The sequence below is a fragment of the Delphinus delphis genome, chromosome 13, assembly GCF_949987515.2.
Source record: "Delphinus delphis chromosome 13, mDelDel1.2, whole genome shotgun sequence".
Taxonomy (NCBI): domain Eukaryota; kingdom Metazoa; phylum Chordata; class Mammalia; order Artiodactyla; family Delphinidae; genus Delphinus; species Delphinus delphis.
Genome location: NC_082695.1, coordinates 29,671,502 through 29,693,177, shown reverse-complemented (window position 1 = coordinate 29,693,177; position 21,676 = coordinate 29,671,502). Strand labels below are relative to the sequence as shown.

General features: G+C 43.7%; 1 protein-coding gene across 5 annotated transcripts in view; it reads right to left on the bottom strand.

The window, feature by feature from the left end:
- The window catches only part of PPP4R1 (protein phosphatase 4 regulatory subunit 1), a 61,071-nt gene that overhangs the window by 4,672 nt on the left and 34,723 nt on the right, over nt 1-21,676 (bottom strand). For 2 of the 5 annotated variants that reach the window (XM_060028668.1, XM_060028673.1), the window contains 7 exons: nt 20,599-21,110; nt 18,407-18,523; nt 15,610-15,764; nt 14,166-14,264; nt 12,453-12,638; nt 10,725-10,886; nt 1,049-1,149 (listed from right to left, as the gene is read on the bottom strand). In XM_060028668.1, coding sequence (XP_059884651.1) covers nt 1,049-1,149; nt 10,725-10,886; nt 12,453-12,638; nt 14,166-14,264; nt 15,610-15,764; nt 18,407-18,523; nt 20,599-21,110 — 1,332 coding nt within the window. The remainder of the gene's footprint in view (nt 1-1,048; nt 1,150-10,724; nt 10,887-12,452; nt 12,639-14,165; nt 14,265-15,609; nt 15,765-18,406; nt 18,524-20,598; nt 21,111-21,676) is intronic. The other 3 variants (XM_060028670.1, XM_060028671.1, XM_060028672.1) reach the window with 3 other exon arrangements.

Genomic DNA, 21,676 nt, shown 5'->3' with positions numbered 1-21,676 from the left:
CTCAGGGCAGTTATCCTGTCACGCACCGAAAGAAACTCAGCCCTAAACTCCGTACCCAGCAAAGATACCTTTTGAAAATACAGGTGAGGTCCAGAATCCAGAATATTTAATAAAGAACTCTTACAATTCAGCAACCCAATTTAAGACAAACAGCCCGATTAAAAAATATGCAATGGACTTGAATAGACATTTCTCCAGAGAATATATACAAATGGCCAACAGCACATGAAATGGTGCTAAACATCACTAAACATTAAAGAAATGCACATCAAGACCAAAGTGAGACGCTACTTTACACACACTGGCTGCAATTAGAAAGAAAAAAAAGGAAAACAGCAAGAGCCAGGGAGGATGTGGGGAAATGGGAGCCCTCATCCACTGCTGGTGGGAATGTAACCCGCTGCAGCCATTGTGCACACGGTCATGCAGCACCTGAACAAGTTAAACGCAGAATTACTGGATGACCCAGCAAATCCACCTCACAAACCTTGTATGAGTACATCGATGCTCACAGCAGCACTACTCACCATCAGCCGGAAACAACCCAGATGAATGGCTTAAAAGGTCGTATGTTCACTCAGAGCATTATTCACGGCTGCCACGTGGATGGACCCCGACAACACTGTGCTGAGTGAGGGAGCCGTGCACAGAGGCCGGGGGTTATGCGGCGCATCTGGACCAAACGCTCAGAAAAGCAAACACGCACGGAGACAGCAGACTGATGTCTGCGGGGCCGCTGCTTATGGGCGTGGGGTGTCCTTTGGGGAGGACGAAATGTTCTACAACTAGATGGGGGGACACTGCACCAGCAGCACAAGTGGTTATGTGTATTTTACCACAATTAAAAAAAAGTGAAGGTGACACGGTCTTATAAAAAAAAAAGCTGAGAAAATTCACTGCCAGCAAGACCTGTGTTACAGGCAGTGTTAAAGGAACAGGATACCAGGCAGAAACTCGGACCCACACAAAGTGATGAAGAAATCCAGGAAAGGTAAAGATGAAGCAACACACCCCCCCCAAAACAGTCTGATCAAGTATGAGAACTTACTCAGCCAGTTCAGCTCGAAAGCGCCAGTTTCTACTATTGTCTGTCACCAAAAACTCCTGAAGTTGATACAGATATTCTCTTCTTTTGTCAATATGAAGAAGCTGAAGAGACAAATAAAAATATTCACTAGGACACGGCAGAGACATTATTTCCTTTACCACACTGCTTAAAAAACCTCTAAATCACATGGTTAGTTCTTCTGAAGGAGAACAGATGTAGTAGGTACATTTGTTTTAAAAATTGGTATTAAGTCCATTTTCCCTGATAATCCCATTTATCTTCAAGAGTCATTCTCCCCTTTTGAAATATTTGCTTCTTGAGCCAGTGAGTGGCCTCTACTGTCCACTGTCCCCGGGCAAAGCTTTACCAGAACACTCCTGTGACATCCTTATTGTCACACACCCTCTGAAGACAGGGATTATGCTCCTACTCATAGTGTGAGCCCAGTGGACAGCACTGTGATGCCACATTGTAGGTGCTCAATAAATATCTGAGTGAAAAAAATAAGTTTATCCCAATAACCGTTCTATAAATATTTAAGAGTAGGTTTATAGTTAACAAGGGGGAAAACCCTAAAAGTTGATATAAACAGAAGCAAATAAATTTAACTGTACATCAAACAGATAAGAGTCACACAGAAAAAGTCTAAGTTTAAACTCAGTATTGTGACCATATATCTTCATGGAACATGTTCCAATGACAGAAAGTGCTGAAGGAAATCTTGACCATTACCTGGTTAATCTGATGTTGGAATAGTTCTAAAACGTCGAATTGAGCAAATGACTAAATAATTTAACATTTTTGAAAACAAGAGTTTTTACCACAATAGAAAAGAAAAAAAATGTGAAAAAAGGAGAGGAAATGGTACTGGACTGGAAGATGCAATATGAACTAAATAATTTTTTAAACCCCCCAAACCAAAAAACCCCCTCCTATCCCCTGAAAAAGCCTAAAAGAAATGACGTCCGGGAGCAATGAGTACATCTAGTTCCTGGATCTTGGCTTCTAAATCCCAGCTCTCCACCAGAAAAGACCTGGGCTCCTCGGGGAGATCCTGACTCCCAGCTGGAGAGAAAGGAGAAGGTAGGCCTGGAAGTAAGACGTGCCTGGCAGTGAGGGGGCCGATCGAAAGGACACAGGAGTGGCTTTAAGGGGCTCTTATTCGCCAGATTTGATGGTCAAAACAAATGACAGGAGGAGCTTCAAGACGGCGGAAGAGTAAGACGCGGAGATCACCTTCCTCCCCACAGATACATCAGAAATCCATCTACATGTGGAACACCTCCTACAGAACACCTACTGAATGCTGGCAGAAGACCTCAGACCTCCCAAAAGGCAAGAAACTCCCCACGTACCTGGGTAGGGCAAAAGAAAAAAGAATAAACAGAGACAAAAGAATAGGGACGGGACCTGCACCGGTGGGAGGGAGCTGTGAAGGAGGAAAAGTTTCCACACACTAGGAAGCCCCTTCGCGGGCGGAGACTGTGGGTGGCGGAGCCACGGAGGAGAGCGCAGCAACAGAGGTGTAGAGGGCAAAGCGGAGAGATTCCCGCACAGAGGACCGGGGCCGACCAGCACTCACCAGCCCGAGAGGCTTGTCTGCTCACCCGCCGGGGCGGGCGGGGCTGGGAGCTGAGGCTCGGGCTTTGGTCAGAGCGCCGGGAGAGGACTGGGGTTGGCTGCGTGAACACAGCCTAAAGGGAGCTAGTGCACCACGGCTAGCCGGGAGGGATTCCGGGGAAAAGTCTGGAGATGCCAAAGAGGCAAGAGACTTTTTCTTCCCTCTTTGTTTCCTGGTGCGCAAGGAGAGGGGATTAAGAGCGCTGCTTAAAGGAGCTCCAGAGACGGGCGCGAGCCGCGGCTATTAGCACGGACCCCAGAGACGGGCACGAGACGCTAAGGCTGCTGCTGCCGCCACCAAGAAGCCTGTGTGCGAGCACAGGCCACTATCCACACCCCCCTTCCGGAGAGCCTGTGCAGCCCGCCACTGCCAGGGTCCCGTGACCCAGGGACAACTTCCTTGGGAGAATGCACGGCGTGCCTTAGGCTGGTGCAACGTCACGCTGGATTCTGTCGCCACCACAGGCTCGCCCCCGCATTCCGTACCCTTCCCTCCCCCCGGCCTGAGTGAGCCAGAGCCCCCAAATTAGCTGTTCATTTAACCCCGTCCTGTCTGAGCAAAGAACAGACACCCTCCGGCAACCTACACGCACAGGCGGGGCCAAATCCAAAGCTGAGCCCCTGGGAGCTGTGAGAACAAAGAAGAGAAAGGGAAATCTCTCCCAGCAGCCTCAGAAGCAGCGGATTAAAGCTCCACAATCAACTTGATGTACCTGCATCTGTGGAATACATGAATAGACAACGCATCATCCCAAATTGAGGAGGTGGATTTTGAGAGCAAGATTTATGGTTTTTTCCCCCTCTTCCTCTTTTTGTGAGTGTGTATGTGTATGCTTCTGTGTGAGATTTTGTCTGTATAGCTTTGCTTCCACCAGTTGTCCTAGGGTTCTGTCTGTCCTTTTTTTTTTATTACTTAAAATTTTTTTCTTATTTTTTATTTTAATCACTTTATCTTCTTCCTTCCTTCTTCTCTCTCTTTCTCACTCTCCCTCCCTCCCCCTCTCTCTCTCCTTCTTTCTTTCTTTCCCCCCTTTTATTCTGAGCCGTGTGGAGGACAGGCTCTTAGTGCTCCAGCCAGGCGTCAGTGCTGTGCCTCTGAGGTGGGAGAGCCAAGTTCAGGACACTTGTCCACAAGAGACCTCCCAGCTCCACATAATATCAAACGGCGAAAATCTCCCAGAGATCTCCATCTCAACACCAGCACCCAGCTCCACTCAACGACCAGCAAGTTACAGTGCTGGACACCCAATGCCAAACAACTAGCAAGACAGGAACACAACCCCACCCATTAGCAGAGAGGCTGCCTAAAATCATAATAAGTCCACAGACACCCCAAAACACACCACCAGACGTGAACCTGCCCACCAGAGAGACAAGATCCAGCCTCATCCACCAGAACACAGGCACTAGTCCCCCTCCACCAGGAAGGCTACACAACCCACTGACCCAACCTTAGCCACTGGGGACAGACACCAAAAACAACGGTAACTACTAACCTGCAGCCTGCAAAAAGGAGACCCCAAACACAGTAAGATAAGCAAAATGAAAAGACAGAAAAACACAAAGCAGATGAAGGAACAAGGTAAACACCCACCAGACCAAACAAATGAAGAGGAAATAGGCAGTCTACCTGAAAAAGAATTCAGAATAATGACAGTAAAGATGATCCAAAATCTTGGAAATAGAATAGACTAAATGCAAGAAACATTTAACAAGGACCTAGAAGAACTAAAGAGCAAACAAACAGAGATGAACAACACAATAAACGAAATAAAAATTCTCTAGAAGGGATCAATAGCAGAATAACTGAGGCAGAAGAACGCATAAGTGACCTGGAAGATAAAATAGTGGAAATAACTACTGCAGAGCAGAATAAAGAAAAAAGAATGAAAAGCATTGAGGACAGCCTCAGAGACCTCTGGGACAACATTAAAGACACCAACATTCGAATTCTAGGGGTCCCAGAAGAAGAAGAGAAAAAGAAAGGGACTGAGAAAATATTTGAGAAGATTATAGTTGAAAACTTCCCTAACATGAGAAAGGAAATAGTTAATCAAGTCCAGGAAACAAAGAGAGTCCCATACAGGATAAATCCAAGGAGAAACACACCAAGACACATATTAATCAAACTATCAAAAATTAAATACAAAGAACAAATATTAAAAGCAGCAAGGGAAAAACAACAAATAACACACAAGGGAATTCCCATAAGGTTAACAGCTGATCTTTCAGCAGAAACTCTGCCAGCCAGAAGGGACTGGCAGGACATATTTCAAGTGATGAAAGAGAAAAGTCTACAACCAAGATTACTCTACCCAGCAAGGATCTCATTCAGATTTGATGGAGAAATTAAAAGCTCTACAGACAAGCAAAAGCTAAGAGAATTCAGTACCACCAAACCAGCTCTACAACAAATGCTAAAGGAACTTCTCTAGGCAGGAAACAAAAGAGAAGGAAAAGACCTACAATAATAAAACCAAAACAATTAAGAAAATGGTAATAGGAACATACATATAGATAATTACCTTAAATGTAAATGGATTAAATGCTCCAAACAAAAGACACAAGCTCACTGAATGGATACAAAAACAAGACCCATATATATGCTGTCTACAAGAGACCCTCTTCAGACCTACGGATACATGCAGACTGAAAGTGAGGGGATGAAAAAAGATATTCCATGCAAATGGAAATCAAAAGAAAGCTGGAGTAGCAATTCTCATATCAGGCAAAATAGACTTTAAAACAAAGACTATTATTACAAGAGACAAAGAAGGACACTACCTAATGATCAAGGGATCAATCCAAGAAGAAGATATAACAATTGTAAATATTTATGCACCCAACATCGGAGCACCTCAATACATAAGGCAAATACTAACAGCCATAAAAGGGGAAATTGACAGTAACACAATCAAAGTAGGGGACTTTAACACCCCACTTTCACCAATGGACAGATCATCCAAAATGAAAGTACATAAGGAAACACAAGCTTTAAATGATACATTAAACAAGATGGACTTAATTAATATTTATAGGACACTCCATCCAAAAACAACAGAATACACATTCTTCTCAAGTGCTCATGGAACATTCTCCAGGAATAGATCGTATCTTGGGTCACAAATCAAGCCTTGGTAAATTTAAGAAAATTGAAATCGTATCAACTATATTTTCCAACTGCAATGCTATGAGACTAGATATCAATTACAGGAAAAAATCTGTAAGAAATGCAAACACATGGGGGCTAAACAACACACTACTTAATAACCAAGAGATCACTGAAGAAATCAAAGAGGAAATCAAAAAATACCTAGAAACAGGGCTTCCCTGGTGGCGCAGTGGTTGAGAGTCCGCCTGCCGATGCAGGGGACATGGGTTCGTGCCCCGGTCTGGGAAGATCCCACATGCCACGGAGCGGCTAGGCCCATGAGCCATGGCCACTGAGCCTGCGCGTGCGGAGCCTGTGCTCCGCAAAGGGAGAGGCCCGCGTATGGCAAAAAAAAAAAAAAAAAAAAAAAAAACAAAAACCTAGAAACAAATGACAATGAAAACACAATGACCCAAAACCTATGGGATGCAGCAAAAGCAGTTCTAAGAGGGAAGTTTATAGCTATACAAGCCTACCTTAAGAAACAAGAAACATCTCAAATAAACAACCTAACGTTACACCTAAAGCAATTAGAGAAAGAAGAACAAAAAAACCCCAAAGTTAGCAGAAGGAAAGAAATCATAAAAATCAGATGAGAAGTAAATGAAAAAGAAATGAAGGAAAGGATAGCAAAGATCAATAAAAGTAAAAGCTGGTTGAGAAGATAAACAAAATTGATAAACCATTAGCCAGACATAACAAGAAAAAAAGGGAGAAGACTCAAATCAATAGAATTAGAAATGAAAAAGGAGAAGTAACAACTGACATTGCAGAAATACAAAAGATCATGAGAGATTACTACAAGCAACTCTATGCCAATAAAATGGACAACCTGGAAGAAATGGACAAATTCTTAGAAATGCACAACTTTCCGAGACTGAACCTGGAAGAAATAGAAAATATGAACAGACCAATCAAAAGCACTGAAATTGAAACTGTGATTAAAAATCTTCCAACAAACGAAAGCCCAGGACCAGACGGCTTCACAGGCAAATTCTATCAAACATTTAGAGAAGAGCTAACACCTATCCTTCTCAAACTCTTCCAAAATACAGCAGAGGAAGGAACACTCCCAAACTCATTCTACGATGCCACCATCACCCTGACACCAAAACCAGACAAAGATGTCATAAAGAAAGATAACTACAGGCCAATATCACTGATGAACGTAGATGCAAAAATCCTCAACAAAATACAAGCAAACAGAATCCAACAGCACATAAAAGAATCATACACCATGATCAAGTGGGGTTTATTCCAGGAATGCAAGGATCCTTCAATATACGCAAATCAATCAATGTGATACACCATATTAACAAATTGAAGGAGAAAAACCATATGATCATCTCGATAGATGCAGAGAAAGCTTTTGACAAAATTCAACACCGATTTATAATAAAAACCCTCCAGAAAGTAGGCATAGAGGGAACTTTCCTCAAGATAATAAAGGCCATATATGACCAACCCACAGCCAACTTCATCCTCAAAGGTGAAAAACTGAAACCATTTCCACTAAGATCAGGAACAAGACAAGGTTGCCCACTCTCACCACTATTATTCAACATAGTTGTGGAAGTTTTAGCCACAGCAAGCAGAGAAGAAAAAGAAATAAAAGGAATCCAAATCGGAAAAGAAGAAGTAAAGCTGTCACCGTTTGCAGATGACATGATACTATACATAGAGAATCCTAAAGATGCTACCAGAAAACTACTAGGGCTAATCAGTGAATTTGGTAGAGTAGCAGGATACAAAATTAATGCACAGAAATCTCTTGCATTCCTATACACTAACAACGAAAAATCTGAAAGCGAAATTAAGGAAACACTCCCATTTACCACTGCAACAAAAAGAATAAAATACCTAGGAATAAACCTACCTAAGGAGACAAAAGACCTGTATGCAGAAAACTATAAGACACTGATGAAAGAAATTGAAGATGATACAAATAGATGGAGAGATATACCATGTTCTTGGACTGGAAGAATCAACACTGTGAAAATGACTCTACTACCCAAAGCAATCTACAGATTCAATGCAATCCCTATCAAACTACCACTGGCATTTTTCACAGAACTAGAAAAAAAAATTTCACAATTGGTATGGAAACACAAGAGACTCCGAATAGCCAACGCAATCTTGAGAAAGAAAGACGGAGCTCGAGGAATCAGGCTCGCTGACTTCAGACTATACTACAAAGCTACAGTAATCAAGACAGTATGGTACTGGCACAAAAACAAAAATATAGATCAATGGAACAGGATAGAAAGCCCAGAGATAGACCCACGCACATATGGTCACCTTGTCTTTGATAAAGGAGGCAAGAATATACAGTGGAGAAAAGACAGCCTCTACAGTAAGTGGTTCTGGGAAAACTGGACAGTTACATGTGAAAGAATGAAATTAGAACACTCCCTAACACCATACACAAAAATAAACTCAAAATGGATTAAAGACCTAAATGTACGGCCAGACACCATCAAACTCTTAGAGGAAAACATAGGCAGAACACTCTATGACATAAATCACAGCAAGATCCTTTTTGACCCACCTCCTAGAGAAATGGAAATAAAAACAAAAATAAACAAATGGGACCTAATGAAACTTAAAAGCTTTTGCACAGCAAAGGAAACCATAAACAAGGCGAAAAGACAACCCTCAGAATGGGAGAAAATATTTGCAAATGAAGCAACTGACAAAGGATTAATCTCCAAAACATACAAGCAACTCATGCAGCTCAATATCAAAAAAACAAACAACCCAATCCAAAAATGGGCAGAAGACCTAAATAGACATTTCTCCAAAGAAGATACACAGATTGCCAACAAACACATGAAAGAACGCTCAACATCATTAACCACTAGAGAAATGCAAATCAAAACTACAATGAGATATCATCTCACACCGGTCAGAATGGCCACCATCAAAAAATCTACAAACAATAAATGCTGGAGAGGATGTGGAGAAAAGGGAACCCTCTTGCACTGTTGGTGGGAATGTAAATTGATACAGCCACTATGGAGAACAGTATGGAGGTTCCTTAAAAAACTAAAAATAGAACTACCATATGACCCAGCAATCCCACTACTGGGCATATACCCTGAGAAAACCATAATTCAAAAAGAGTCATGTGTCAAAATGTTCATTGCAGCTCTTTTTACAATAGCCAGGAGATGGAAACAACCTAAGTGTCCAGCAACAGATGAATGGATAAAGAAGATGTGGCACATATATACAATGGACTACTACTCAGCCATAAAAAGGAACGAAACTGAGTTATGTGTAGTGAGGTGGATGGACCCAGAGATTGTCATACAGAGTGAAGTAAGTCAGAAAGAGAAAGACAAATACCGTATGCTAACATATATATATGGAATCTAAAAAAAAAAAAAAAAAAAAAAAGGATCAGAAGAACCCAGGGCCAAGACGGGAATAAAGATGCAGACCTACTAGAGAATGGCCTTGAGGATACGGGGAGGGGGAAGGGTAAGCTGGGACAAAGTGAGACAGTGGCATGGACATATATACACTACCAAACGTAAAACAGATAGTGGGAAGCAGCCGCATAGCACAGGGAGATCAGCTGGGTGCTTTGTGACCACCTAGAGGGGTGGGATAGGGAGGGTGGGAGGGAGGGAGATGCAAGAGGGAAGAGATATGGGGACATAATGTATATGTATAACTGATTCACTTTGTTATAAAGCAGAAACTAACACACCATTGTAAAGCAATTATACTCCAATAAAGATGTTAAAAAACAAACAAAAAAACCCGACAGAAATAGATTACATTACACGGAAGGAATAAAAAAGTAATTCTAGAGTCCACACTGATATTAAAAAAAATTTGCAAAAAGGCAGAGGAAGAGAAGGGAAAGGTTATCTTTACAGGAGATACTAACTAGTAAACACAGAAGGAATTACAAAGAACAGAAAATTAGTATTTTACAACTCACACAGTAACAAGTGATTCAGGCAAGAATCAGGTACAGATACAGAAATGCAAAAGCACTGTGTGAAGGACTCAGGGAAAGAGCTGTTCAGAGTTTGAAAGAATCGCCCACCGAGGAGTCAAATAACCTCGATGGAAAAGTGAGCTGACCCATGGCCACGGGACCGGACTCAGCATCACCAGGGACCCAAGAGCCAACATCGTGTTACCCCTGACGCAACCCATTCAGAAAAACACCCAGGGACCTAGGTAGAGAGGTAATAGTCTTGGCAGACAACACCTGTTTAACCTGAATCTAACTGCGTGACAGCGCTCAGGCAAGTTCAAATTGGGGGGCATTCTCCAAAACCACTGGCTTGGCCCCCTCAAAAAGGTCCATGACATTACAGGTGAAAAGTCAGGGAAACTGTCCTAGATTTAAGACGGCTAAAGAGACGTGATATTTAAATTCTATGTGCAATTCCCCACTGGATTCTGAGTTGAGGGAACATTATCGGGACAATTAGAGCAATTTCAATTATGATACTTCTGCACCTCAAACTTTACGACTACAATAGTTCTCCAGGATTAAACAATTTGTAAAGTCAGCGCTGCTCCTGTCAGAGACCAGAGATCCACATCAGAGGGGTGAGGACACACCACAGAAGGCTTAATGTCCATGTAATTTCCTACATGTTAGTTCAGTAATTATGAGAAAAAAGGCACAAATGTTTGTAACCATGATCTAATGTCATTTAAAAATGAAATTTAGCGTAATTTTTAAATTAAACACTGAAGTGACACTAGCAAAATTGATCAGAATGGGACTGTTTTTTAACCACATGGTACCATCAAAGTCATGGCTACATTTGTTACACAGAACATACAGAAACCTATCTTGATGGCAGCATAAAGTCAAAACTTTAACTCTACAGTAGAATTTTAGTGTGTTTTTATAAAAAAGAACTTAAAAATTACCTTCAGAAAATCATGCAAGTGTTTAAGGACACCTATCCTGACTTCATCGAGGTCTTTTAAAAATCCATTAAAAATTGGAACCAGATCTGCAGCTGTCAACTGATCTCCAAGGATGACTGCAAGTTCGTGGATGGAGAAGGCTAAGGTCCTTCGAACTTTCCACTGCAGGAATAAAGACAACTGCGTGAGTAAGCTGATCACAAAGTCTTGGTACTTTAACTTTTGCACAATGTATGAAGGTTAATTTATTATATCTGAATGTTATTAATCTCAAGTTAAATCAGAATAAAATAGTAATAATAGATACCAAGTTTTAAATGCCTACTTTCTATCAAAAACTGGCAGAAAAATGCAAAATCCCTGCACAGTATATGTTATCCCCCTTTCACTTAGGAAGGAAAAAAGTGCTTGGAGATCACTGGTGGTGAAGCCTGTGCAGCTCTCGGAGCACTGGATGCCCAATTTCCTGGCGTCCCACATGGATCGAAGGCTGGCTGGTGTGCCTCTCCCTGCACTGGCCCTCCCGACTCTGCACAGACTACCCTGGATTAAAAACAACCACAAAACTCGTTTTAAAGAACTGGCAATTAAAGAGATACAAGATTGGAAAAATCTCTTGCGGGCAGCCCTGGAAAAGAACACCGGAACAGAAATGTGCTCCATTTACAGGAGACTTTATACGTCAAAAACAGCTTTTTCTTCATGTGGCCTTAATTTAAAAAAGTTTACTTTCTTATTTAGTTTAAAACTTTACCTGCTGAGAAGCTGTTTAGAACAAAGGCTTTATCCCCGCCCCCAAACACAAGAACCTGTTCTTGAGATAATATGCTGTACCCATGTTCAATGTATCAAATGGGAGAAGGCAGGATGTTGGGATAAGCCCTACCCATCCAGAGCCGTCCCTGTCACCAGCAGCTCCGAGAGTCCACAGAATAAAGGTGGAAAGCCGCTCACACAGAGGGTGGAACACTCGTTGGTCTTGGCCATGTGTCCCACGCCCAGTTCCACCCCTGAGGGCTGAGCAGGGATCAGCTTCTCCAGAGGTCGGAGGAGGGACTTAAACTATGTTCCCAAGGGGACTCTTGACTTCCAACTTGCCAAGTCAACTGAGACACCGAGGGATAACCATTCACAACTCAGTATAAATTAGTCTCAGCAGATGCCTTCGAATAACTGAGAGATGAAGGTCGCTGAAGAAAAGGGACTTGGGTGTATAGAAGACAGACCCAAGGGTGGGTGGTGAAGTCGGCAAAGCCTGGGGAAACAGCCACAAAGAGCCACAAACAACCAAGGGTCAATGTTTCCCATTTCTTGTTTCTCAAACGGGTGGTGGTGGTGAGCACATGTGTGCACAAACGGGCACGCACACACCCATCAACCTTCTCCCACCCACACTGCGCTGCCCGCTGGGCCCAGACCTTGGCAGCCCTAACACGACTGCAGTTCTGCTAAGGTTGAAAAATACCAGGGAGGAAGCATTTATAACACTGTTTCTGGGGTAAAATGAAACCCTATATTCTCAAGAATTAATCTGCACGTAAACTTTAGACAACAGCACCTTTGAGTTAGGAACCTCAGCAGGTCAAACGGGAAGCTAATTCTAGCACTTCAGACAAAAAAGAAGAGAGGCTGCTCAGGTGGAGGGAGGAGCCTGGACCCACGGGGGAGTGCTCTGGTGTCACTGGCAAGCTCTCTGCACGCGAGGGAGCGTGGACAGGGGCCCCGCACCTGCATGTCGGAGGCCAGCGTCTCGTAGGTCTCGCGCAGGCAGTGCCAGTTCTGCCGGCCCAGCGTCAGTGCCACGCCCGGCAGGCTGTACGCGCAGTGCTTGGCGATCTCCGTGTCCACTGTCTGCGCCCGGGAGGGGTCGGTCATGGAGAGATACTGATCCAGCAGGGCCTGGGGCACAACGTCCTAACCAAGAGAGAGTGCAGACTTTGTAAATTAGGCACACTTGCACCTCATATAGTCGTGAAAAACCAATCTCCAAGTTTCAGGATTCCAGTAACTGAAAAGAGATAAGAAAACACGCTAAGGGAGATACATGTGTAAATGAATAAAAGCAGCTTCAAGGAGGAAAACAACAAACAAGATCTTAAAACAGAAAACAGCTTAGAGGATGATGAGAGCTGCTTACTAAATTTAAGAGATACATTAAGAATAAGATCAGCGCCTTTCAGTGCTGGCAGAGATTACAGCGTCTGGGGTAACCTACCGAATGAGGCTAACCTAGTGGATGAGGCTAACCTAGCAGATGAGGCTCAGCAGGCCCTCTTCTGCACTGTCACCAACAAGGACCTTAAAACGACAACAACAACCGCCTTTAGATGGAAATTTAGCAATTACCTACAGAAACTTAAAGTGTACATACCTCTAACCACTGTATAAATGCGAGGACAAGAAGAACATATCTAGAAGAACATATCTACGATCTTGCTTATGTATGCGAAATATAGCTTTGGAAGGAGCTACAAAATAGAGATAAAACTGGCCGCTTTAGGGGAAAAGCAAAGTGGGTGCTGGAGGAGAAAAGCTAAGAAGGAAGCTGAATTCTGAACTTTGTAAACATATTATCTATTTTTAAAAAATAAAATGGAAATTCATTAAAGGAATGAGACAATCTGTATGCACTGGCTTGAAAAAGCATGTTTTAAAACACTATGAATACCAACTCCATTTTTAATAAATAGAACAAACAAAAACAAAGGACTCGCCCCCTTTGACCCAGGCAATCTACTTATACTAATGCAGAGACAGTCGCAGGAGCAAAGCACAGGCATGATCACGATGAACATGGCTTTACTTGTAATATCACAGCACACCTACACGTGGACACCCGTCCCAGCCCTGCTCACGCGGGGCCGCGTGGGTGCTGTGCTGGGGGGGCGACGGGGGGGGGGGGGAGTCTGTGCTCCTGTGCAAAGAGCTCCAAGACACGACTCTTTAAAAAAGAAAAGAAAAAAGAAAGACAGGCGTCACCACATTCCAACGACCCCACATGTAAAGCCTCCGATTCGAGTCACCCTGCCAGCCGACAGCACTTTACAGCGGCTCTGGGCCGTACTCCCACGTTCTCCTCTCTGAAGTCAAGCTCTACCTTACAATCCTTGGCAACTCAGGCATGAAGACCCAGGCGTGATGGCTATGTGTCTTTGAAAGAGAAAGGTGCACGCCGACGCGCGGGCGCGTCCGCCTAGGCGCGCTGAGGAAATACAAGAGGACCCATGGTCGCGGTCACCCTGGAGGGGAAGGGGTCACAGGTGTGAGAAGAGGAAGATTTCTGCTTATATTTTACTCGACCACTTGAATTTTCTTATCAGAAGTATGATATATCAGCCCTCATTTTCAAAACATTATCAGAAGGGCCAAATTTGGTGAGAAATGGGTTTAAAAGTGGACTTAACAACACCCACACAAAGTAAAGAGTTTTGGGTCACCTACCTGCACTTTAGCTCTCCTTTCCTCATCGGGGCTAAAACCACCACTGGTGCCCGAGTCTGAATCATCATGAATATAGCGAAGGGCGGACTCCATATTCTGCTGGGAGAGAACAGTCACTTAAAGAACTGTCCTGTCTGTGAGTTCCCTTCATTTAAACCATCTTACTAAGTTACTCACCTTTCAAGGCCACCAAAAGATAAGAATACGTACAAATTCTTCATACTTTTAAACATTTATAAACAGACCTAAGACCTCATAAGAATTCCCCTGCCTTAAATCAAACTTTCAGAATAGGTTGCTAAAGGTATGAAAATAAATTCCAGAACAAATGTAATTAAAAAGTAAATTTAGAAGTAAATTTGAAAAGGTCCCAATATCTAAAATTAGCTATCAATAAAACAGTATTTAGAGGTTGCTTTAGGCAACTGTTGTATGGTATGTCATACACAGTTTTTCTTCTACTATTTCTATTCCTGGCTATTTCTAATTTCACAAATATATTGGGCTGGCCCAAAAATTCATTTGGAATTGTCATGTGATGTTACAGGAAAACCCAAACCAACTTTCTGGCCGACCCAATACTTTTTTAACAGCCCCTGCCAACCCCAAAATGAAAACAAAACACCTTCTAAAACTCAGACGAAGCACTAAAATCTCCGATGATGCTCAGTGGTCAGGGCTGCATTCTGGAGCCCTGGTTTTACGCAAGATTTCTAGCTATACTGGGTGTCATCTAACAGAAAACAAGTCAGGAATCCACCGGGGCCCTGGGACCCCCGTGCCCCCATGCGTATGAGGCCCCCCTCCCTGAGCTCAGCGTCCAGGCCGCTCTGACCCGAGACCACCTGCCTCTGGCCACAAGCATGTGTTCCTTCTCCCGCCAACACACACAAGGGATGAGAACTACTGACACCGCGTGGTGCTGGCTTGGTGGGGGGTCGGGGGGTTCGGGAAGGACGGTGCAGGACATAGGCAGGCGGGCTGGTCACAGTACCCACCCGCACACTCCAGGGTCCAGATAATCCCGCAACACGGCCTCAAGTCCCGATCTTCCGCTCAGAATACTGTGCTGCTCGCTGCAGTGAAATGGTCCCATCAGAAACAAAGCACCCCTCCAAAAAGAAAAGGGAAGAGTTAATTACTCTTGATAAAGGGCTTTGTCTCCAGTCAGATTATTTCACTGCAGTGAGCCACACCCACACTGAAGCTGCGGAGTGGTCATGTAGACAGTCCCGGGCTGACTATTAACTCCAAGCTCTGGACATGACACTCATGTCACAGAGACAGGACGTGGTGACGATGACTTTTACTTTATGCAGAAGGGAGACGGAGAAAACCAGCGACAGACAGGACGTGGTAACTGGGCCGTGACGAGCACCACGGCCGCCCCGCGAACGGCACCGGGGCCACCCAGCTCACCGTGCACGCCCTGCGGAGCCCTCACCTCGACTGTCTCGCTCGTCAAAGGCCCGGCGGTGCCATGGTCAAGTCTGCAGCCAAGGAGCTCATCCTGTGGGGCCCTCCGGGCAGCCTCGCTGGCCTCGTCGCAGGTGTCCAGGCTGGAGGCGCGCAGGGCGGCGGCCAGCACGTCCACCTGCGCTGTGGGTGGAAGGACAGGCCTGTGAGCATGGGGCCGCGGGTGCCCGGGCTCTCCCTGCGCAAGGTTATGGGATCAATGAGACGCAGTGCTTTTGGGACACTGCCATCGAAAAGCTGGAAAAAACCTCTACTGTGGTCAATCATTAGTTCTCCGAGGGAAGAAGTAGAAAGCTAATATGCTTTCATGAGATTAAAAACGTTTACCCACTACTGTACATTATTCTGCGTTAGTATGAAAAGAGAGATGCTATCTAGTCAATTTCAGGGTCAGTGAACTATGTTTTGGGAACGCATGAGCGGGACTGGCGAGGCTTACTTACTAAGCTATCTTAGCAGGAGAGCAGTCACACAGACCCTGCCAACATAAAACAAGGGGAATTACAAAGATTTCTGTGGCTGTTACATTTAAACATCTCATATCTCATTCCGGTTTATTTTACTTTTCTCTAATTCTTTTTGAAAGTGAAATGAGTGACTTGTCCCAAACCCAGGGATCCCAGACAAGCCCTGCCTCGCTCGCAGGAAACCAAAACGGCAGATAACCAAGCAGCAGCCCTGAAGTGTGGCAAATGGCATCGCCTACGTTTTGAGTGACATCTTCTTTATGTAAGTCATTCAAAGTGAAGTTAAAGCATTCTTCCTTCCCCCCAACATAAATGAGGAATTCAGCAAAAAGAAACTGTGTAGCATTACTTCAAGTAACAATCCGCCTGGATGCTCAAAATATAGGAATTTATAAAGTTTACCTGCAAGTTTATTTAGTACAAAGATTAGAAAGTGTGCTCCCACTCTACTTAAAGATTACTAAAAAGCAATCAGTATTTTATTAAGATAACCTATTACTATGCTATAGCATTTATAAAATTCTAAAGTATACAAGGTACCCAGCAAGAGAGACACAAGAAACATACAGGATGATGACCTAACTGAACAGATTAAACTGAAGGTGTCTAATCATGAAAAGTTACTCAAGGAAAGCATCCTCATTCTTTTGGGGATTTCAGCTGCAATTTGTACTAATCTAATCCTTTACTCACTTCAGCTCCCCTTTTAGAATCCTCCAAATTTCCACAATGAAATCACAACAGAACTAAAGGAGGCTGACGGCCTGGAACATGCTTTTTGCCCCCGTAGACGCAGGCGGGGGGTGTGAGGGTGGGCTCCCTCATGCATCGCGACCTGTTCCTGGGAAGCCTTTCACAGAACACGCCTCACACAGGCCACCAACCTGAGTAAACGACAGCCTCCTCCTTGTCTATGTTATTCTGTACCTTTAGGTTTGTACGTTCACAAAAGTTTCAGTGAGTCACACTGAGGTTACCTCCTTCAAAAGACTGGTACAGAGGTCACGAGGACGACCTCATGCCCGCTCACGGAGAGCCCGTGGCCCCGGAGAACCCAGGCTTGCCTGAGACTCAGCGGATGGCTCACCACGACCAGCGGAAGGAAACTGAAGCACAGGCCTTCACCACGTCTGCGTTTTCCTCACGATGCGGGCGGAAACCCCAGGGTCAGAGCCCACGCGGTCCCTGGTGACTTGCGCTCAGAATCGGAGACAGCCTGGAACCTGGAATTTCCTGCCCCCCCTTAAGCGCTGGTCTGGCTGAGCTCACCTTTTCCATCTCCGACTCTCGCACACCGTCCTGGAGGTTAGTCACAAGTTCCTAACAATTTCTTGCTTACAATCAATGAACAATACGATTTTTCGGACCACAACTGCCCAGTGGACCCAGTTATTCCACTGGCCCTAACGAAACTGGAGAGAGCTCTGTACTTGCTGGCCTGGCCAGCTTCCCCTCTGCAGTCTGTGAACTGGCCACAGCCTATCAAACCGGCACCGGTCACTATTCAGCCGTGGCTCAATCCTGAATCAGCCTGGTGATGCCACACGCCAGGGAGTTTGGAAAAGGGGCTCTCTTTCACCTTCTTCCCATTTTACTACCTCCCTTTCTGTCCTTCCACATAGGATCTACTTCTGTTCCACAGCTGAGAAAGGGCCTTCTTTTTCTGACAGGAACATCTCATTCTAGTTCCTGGAAACACTTAAGTTTTTTGATTAGAGACCCACAAAGAAAAAAAAAATTAATCTATCAATGCTTCAAAGAAGGTAAGAGTTAAATCGGTAAGACTGTGAAGCAAAGGCTGCCTTAGAGGAAGAAAAAACCCAACGCTTGCTCTTGTTTCCCATGACATTCCCACCAAACAGCATGGAAAAGAACAAGGGACCCAGTGGCTCGTGAAAGCAGAAACTCGACTCTGAGGGTCCACCTCACCCTGACGTTCCCCTGCCCCCAGTCAAGAATACACACACGCAACGTAACTAGTTGGGTCCCTGGCCAGAACTTAGCTTCCAATTTGGGGTTAATTCTGCCTTTCAAACAGGTAGACATTCTCTGACAGACTGCTCACAACCACAGATTAGAAAAGAAAAAGCACCCACAGTTAAGGTACACCCTTCAAAAACCCAAAACACCTTCTAATAGTATGAGAAGTCAGAAATAGTTACTACAATTAACACGGGTTCAACATGCCCTCAGATGCTCAGGAATTCTGCAGCCGAAGCCCTCCCGCCCCCAACCCTGCCCACCGATGTTTTGCTGCAGAACATCTGACACAGGCAGTTTACACACTAAGTGTCTCACCCTCTGTGCTCTCTGAGGCTGGGATTTCTGTCTGGTCTGCTGCTGGTATATATTCACTGCCTGGAAGAGTAGCTGGCACAGAATAGGTGCTCGATAAGTGATGCTGGATGAATCCGTCTATCAATGAATATGTTACAGAAGTTTCAACATTATGGACAGAAAGAACAACAGGACAAATTTAAACTGTAACAGGTGTAAGAGCTGAATTAGAAAGAGAACTGATTAAATCATAATATAGTATTACTACTAAAATCTCAATTGCAGCCCATAAAGTTTAAGTCAAACAGTGTTAGTCACCTTCTGAAACACCAAGTCATATCCTGAAACTCATATGTGTCCACGTAGGGCTTTTAAAAAAGCAAACTATGTATATTACTTTCAGCTTATTTGTTAAAAAAAAGAATTTAAAGTAGCTTATTCAGTATTTCCATTAACATTTAGCAGGTGTCTACTATGTGTCAGAGAACCGACTAGCAGGGGTGTACAGGGAGAGCCCCCAGAACGGGCCAAAGGCCAGTTAGGAATCTTTCTTCCATAAAGCTAAGGAGCGTACAAAAAAACAAGACGTGAGAGTTACTGAAGTCTGATCAACTGAACAAAACTTAAGTTGACAAATAATAAAATTTATTTCAACAAAAAGCAGAAACCTGTAAAGACAACATTTATCAAGAGCTGACCACCCCAAGATGTGCACATCTGAGGTGTAATTCTGTCTCCGTCCTCCTCATCTGGGGTGGAAGGGAGATGGCAAAGGCAAGATTCTGATGAAGATTCTAATTTGTCAAACAAAACCAAGCCTCAGTATTTGCTGCATCACCAGGTTGTCATAAAATGCAGAATTCTGGGCTCAAGGTGGTAAAAATCAAGGGCAGGAGCCACAATGAGGAACTAGCGAGAGCAGTGAAGCTGTGAGGTTTTCAGAGAAAATAATCCACCGCGAGGGATAGAAAGTAGGACATTCTACGGAAAACACTCATAAGGAGGAGGAATGAACTACTGGTCCACGAATGGCAAGGATAAATTGCAGACACAGACTCAAAAGAGGCTCACGGCGCCCGATACTATTCACAGCATTCTGGAAAAGGTGACTGTCTGCCAGTTAAATTAAAATAACTTTCAACCATCAAGGATATGAATTTGCCTTTAATCAAACAAATCATTTAGTTTTTCTCCAAGCATAAAATTACCATAGGAAATCTTTAAAAATCATGATACGTTAAAGCCAAATAAAGATAACTGCTAATATCACCTCCACTGATGAAATTTTCCAAGTTTAAACACAGCAAGGTTTTGCGTGTTTTAGAAGGACACTGAAGGTTTCGCTTTGTCTGCTTTAAAAATAGGTATTTTGCTAACATTGAGCAAACTGACAGTTTAGAAATTTTAGCTTCTAGAATGAACAAGGACAAAAAAAAATCCACAAAGTGATAAAGGATCTGAAGACTTGCAGTTTGGGGATTTTTCAAAATTGTTTTTTGTTTTACGGTAACATTTCAGATTTCACTGGTTACTGTGCTCAGTAGGAGCTCTGATGTCGCTGGCATCAGGTTCCTACCCCCAGACCATAAACCACCCCCTGGCCCCGGCAGGCAGAGTGGGGTGGCCCGGGACTTCGTTCCCACACTCCTATTCCACTGAGTGAGAGTAACTTGTTATTTTCACACACAACAACCTTCAAGGCTGCCGTTCACAATGGCAGAATCTAGGTGACACAAGTGTAACCCAATGGAACAAGGTCCAACTGAGAAACAAAGACACCAGCAGGACCCTCGCAAACGCCCACAGCTCTTAAAGCACCACGTTCCATAGGAAGATACGTATCTTTGTCCACTGCTAACAGACTACAGTCTTTCCGTAAAACACAGCACTGCATCTGCCGTTTATAAAAAGGTTTATGAGATCCAGAGCAGAAGAGTTAAGGCAGGACTCAAGGGTTAAAATTGTAAAAACAGTGAGTGAGTGTGAACAAGTCAGAGAGTGATTTGTGAACCAACACATCTGTACATGCTACACTTAGGAACACAGTGACGGCCTCATCTGAAATTTATTTCCTAAAATTCAGACTAATCACATTTATCCGGACAAGAATACATGATGACAATGGTCACAATAGATTTTTAAAAGGCAATTTTTCTGGGGGAAAAAGTCAGAAAATAACATTTTTTATCAGAATAAAGAACCGACTCCCATACCTTTCACGTCGGGGTCGTCAATGTGCGGCTCCAGATTTTCTATCATCTCTTCCAGTTCCTTTCTGGTGGCCGTGGTGATGTTTGCAGAAGCCGGGGCGGTGGCTTCCGGCGTTCCCTCCAGCCCCTCGGGGCCGAGTTCGTTCCCAGAGCCCTGCTCCAGCTCCACATCTAGATCTATTTCGGGAAGAGGAGTCCTCCAGAAGTGGAAGGAGTTGTACAACTCCTGATCCAGGGGAGCTGAGTCCTGCGCACTGGCGCCCACCTCCAACTGAGAGGCAGACCTGCAGGTGCCAGGCTTTTTATCATCCTCATTACTAGCTGCCTCCTGATGAGGCTCTGAGGACAAAGGACAAGGTAATGAGCTGTCCCCTGGAGGCTTCCTAGGGCTTTCAGCACCGATGTCCGGGTCCAGCGCACCTTCCAGTTTGACACTGGAATTAAAAACAGTGGGGTCTGTAGGAACATCCTCTAGCCTGATCTGTGCATCCTCTGGGACTTCTTCATCTCTGGTCCTTTTATTGTGTTATTTGGGAAAAAGAAAGTGAAAGTATAAAAATAATTACTGAAAAAAAACAATGAAAGATACTACATAAAGCATTTAGACAAGTATTAAAAATTACAAATTATCCATACAAATTCAGTAGTTTATTTATATTACTGATAATGCTTCTTTTTCCATCAGTTGTTCTGTGCTCAGAGATGTAAACATCTGTTAAGACTAGATATTAAAGTATTATGTAATAGTTGGAGGAGATAACATTTAAGAACCCCAGGATTCTATAATACCATGCTAATTTCAATAATAAAAAAAACTAAAAAGAAATAGTAAGAAGATAAATTCTCACAATGCATTTTAAGCTAAATACATAGTAAAAATTATCTGATTTTTAGGATTATGGTATTGCCACTGTGCTCCAATGACCTATCAAAAAGCTGAGAACTAAAACCTCCTTGCCTACACAGAAAAAAAAAACCTCTACACAGCATTAGAAAAGATCCTTATTTACTATCTTGCAAAATACATTAAAGTCCACTTAAGTGTAAATAGCTATTTTTATTCCTTCCACACTTTCAGCTC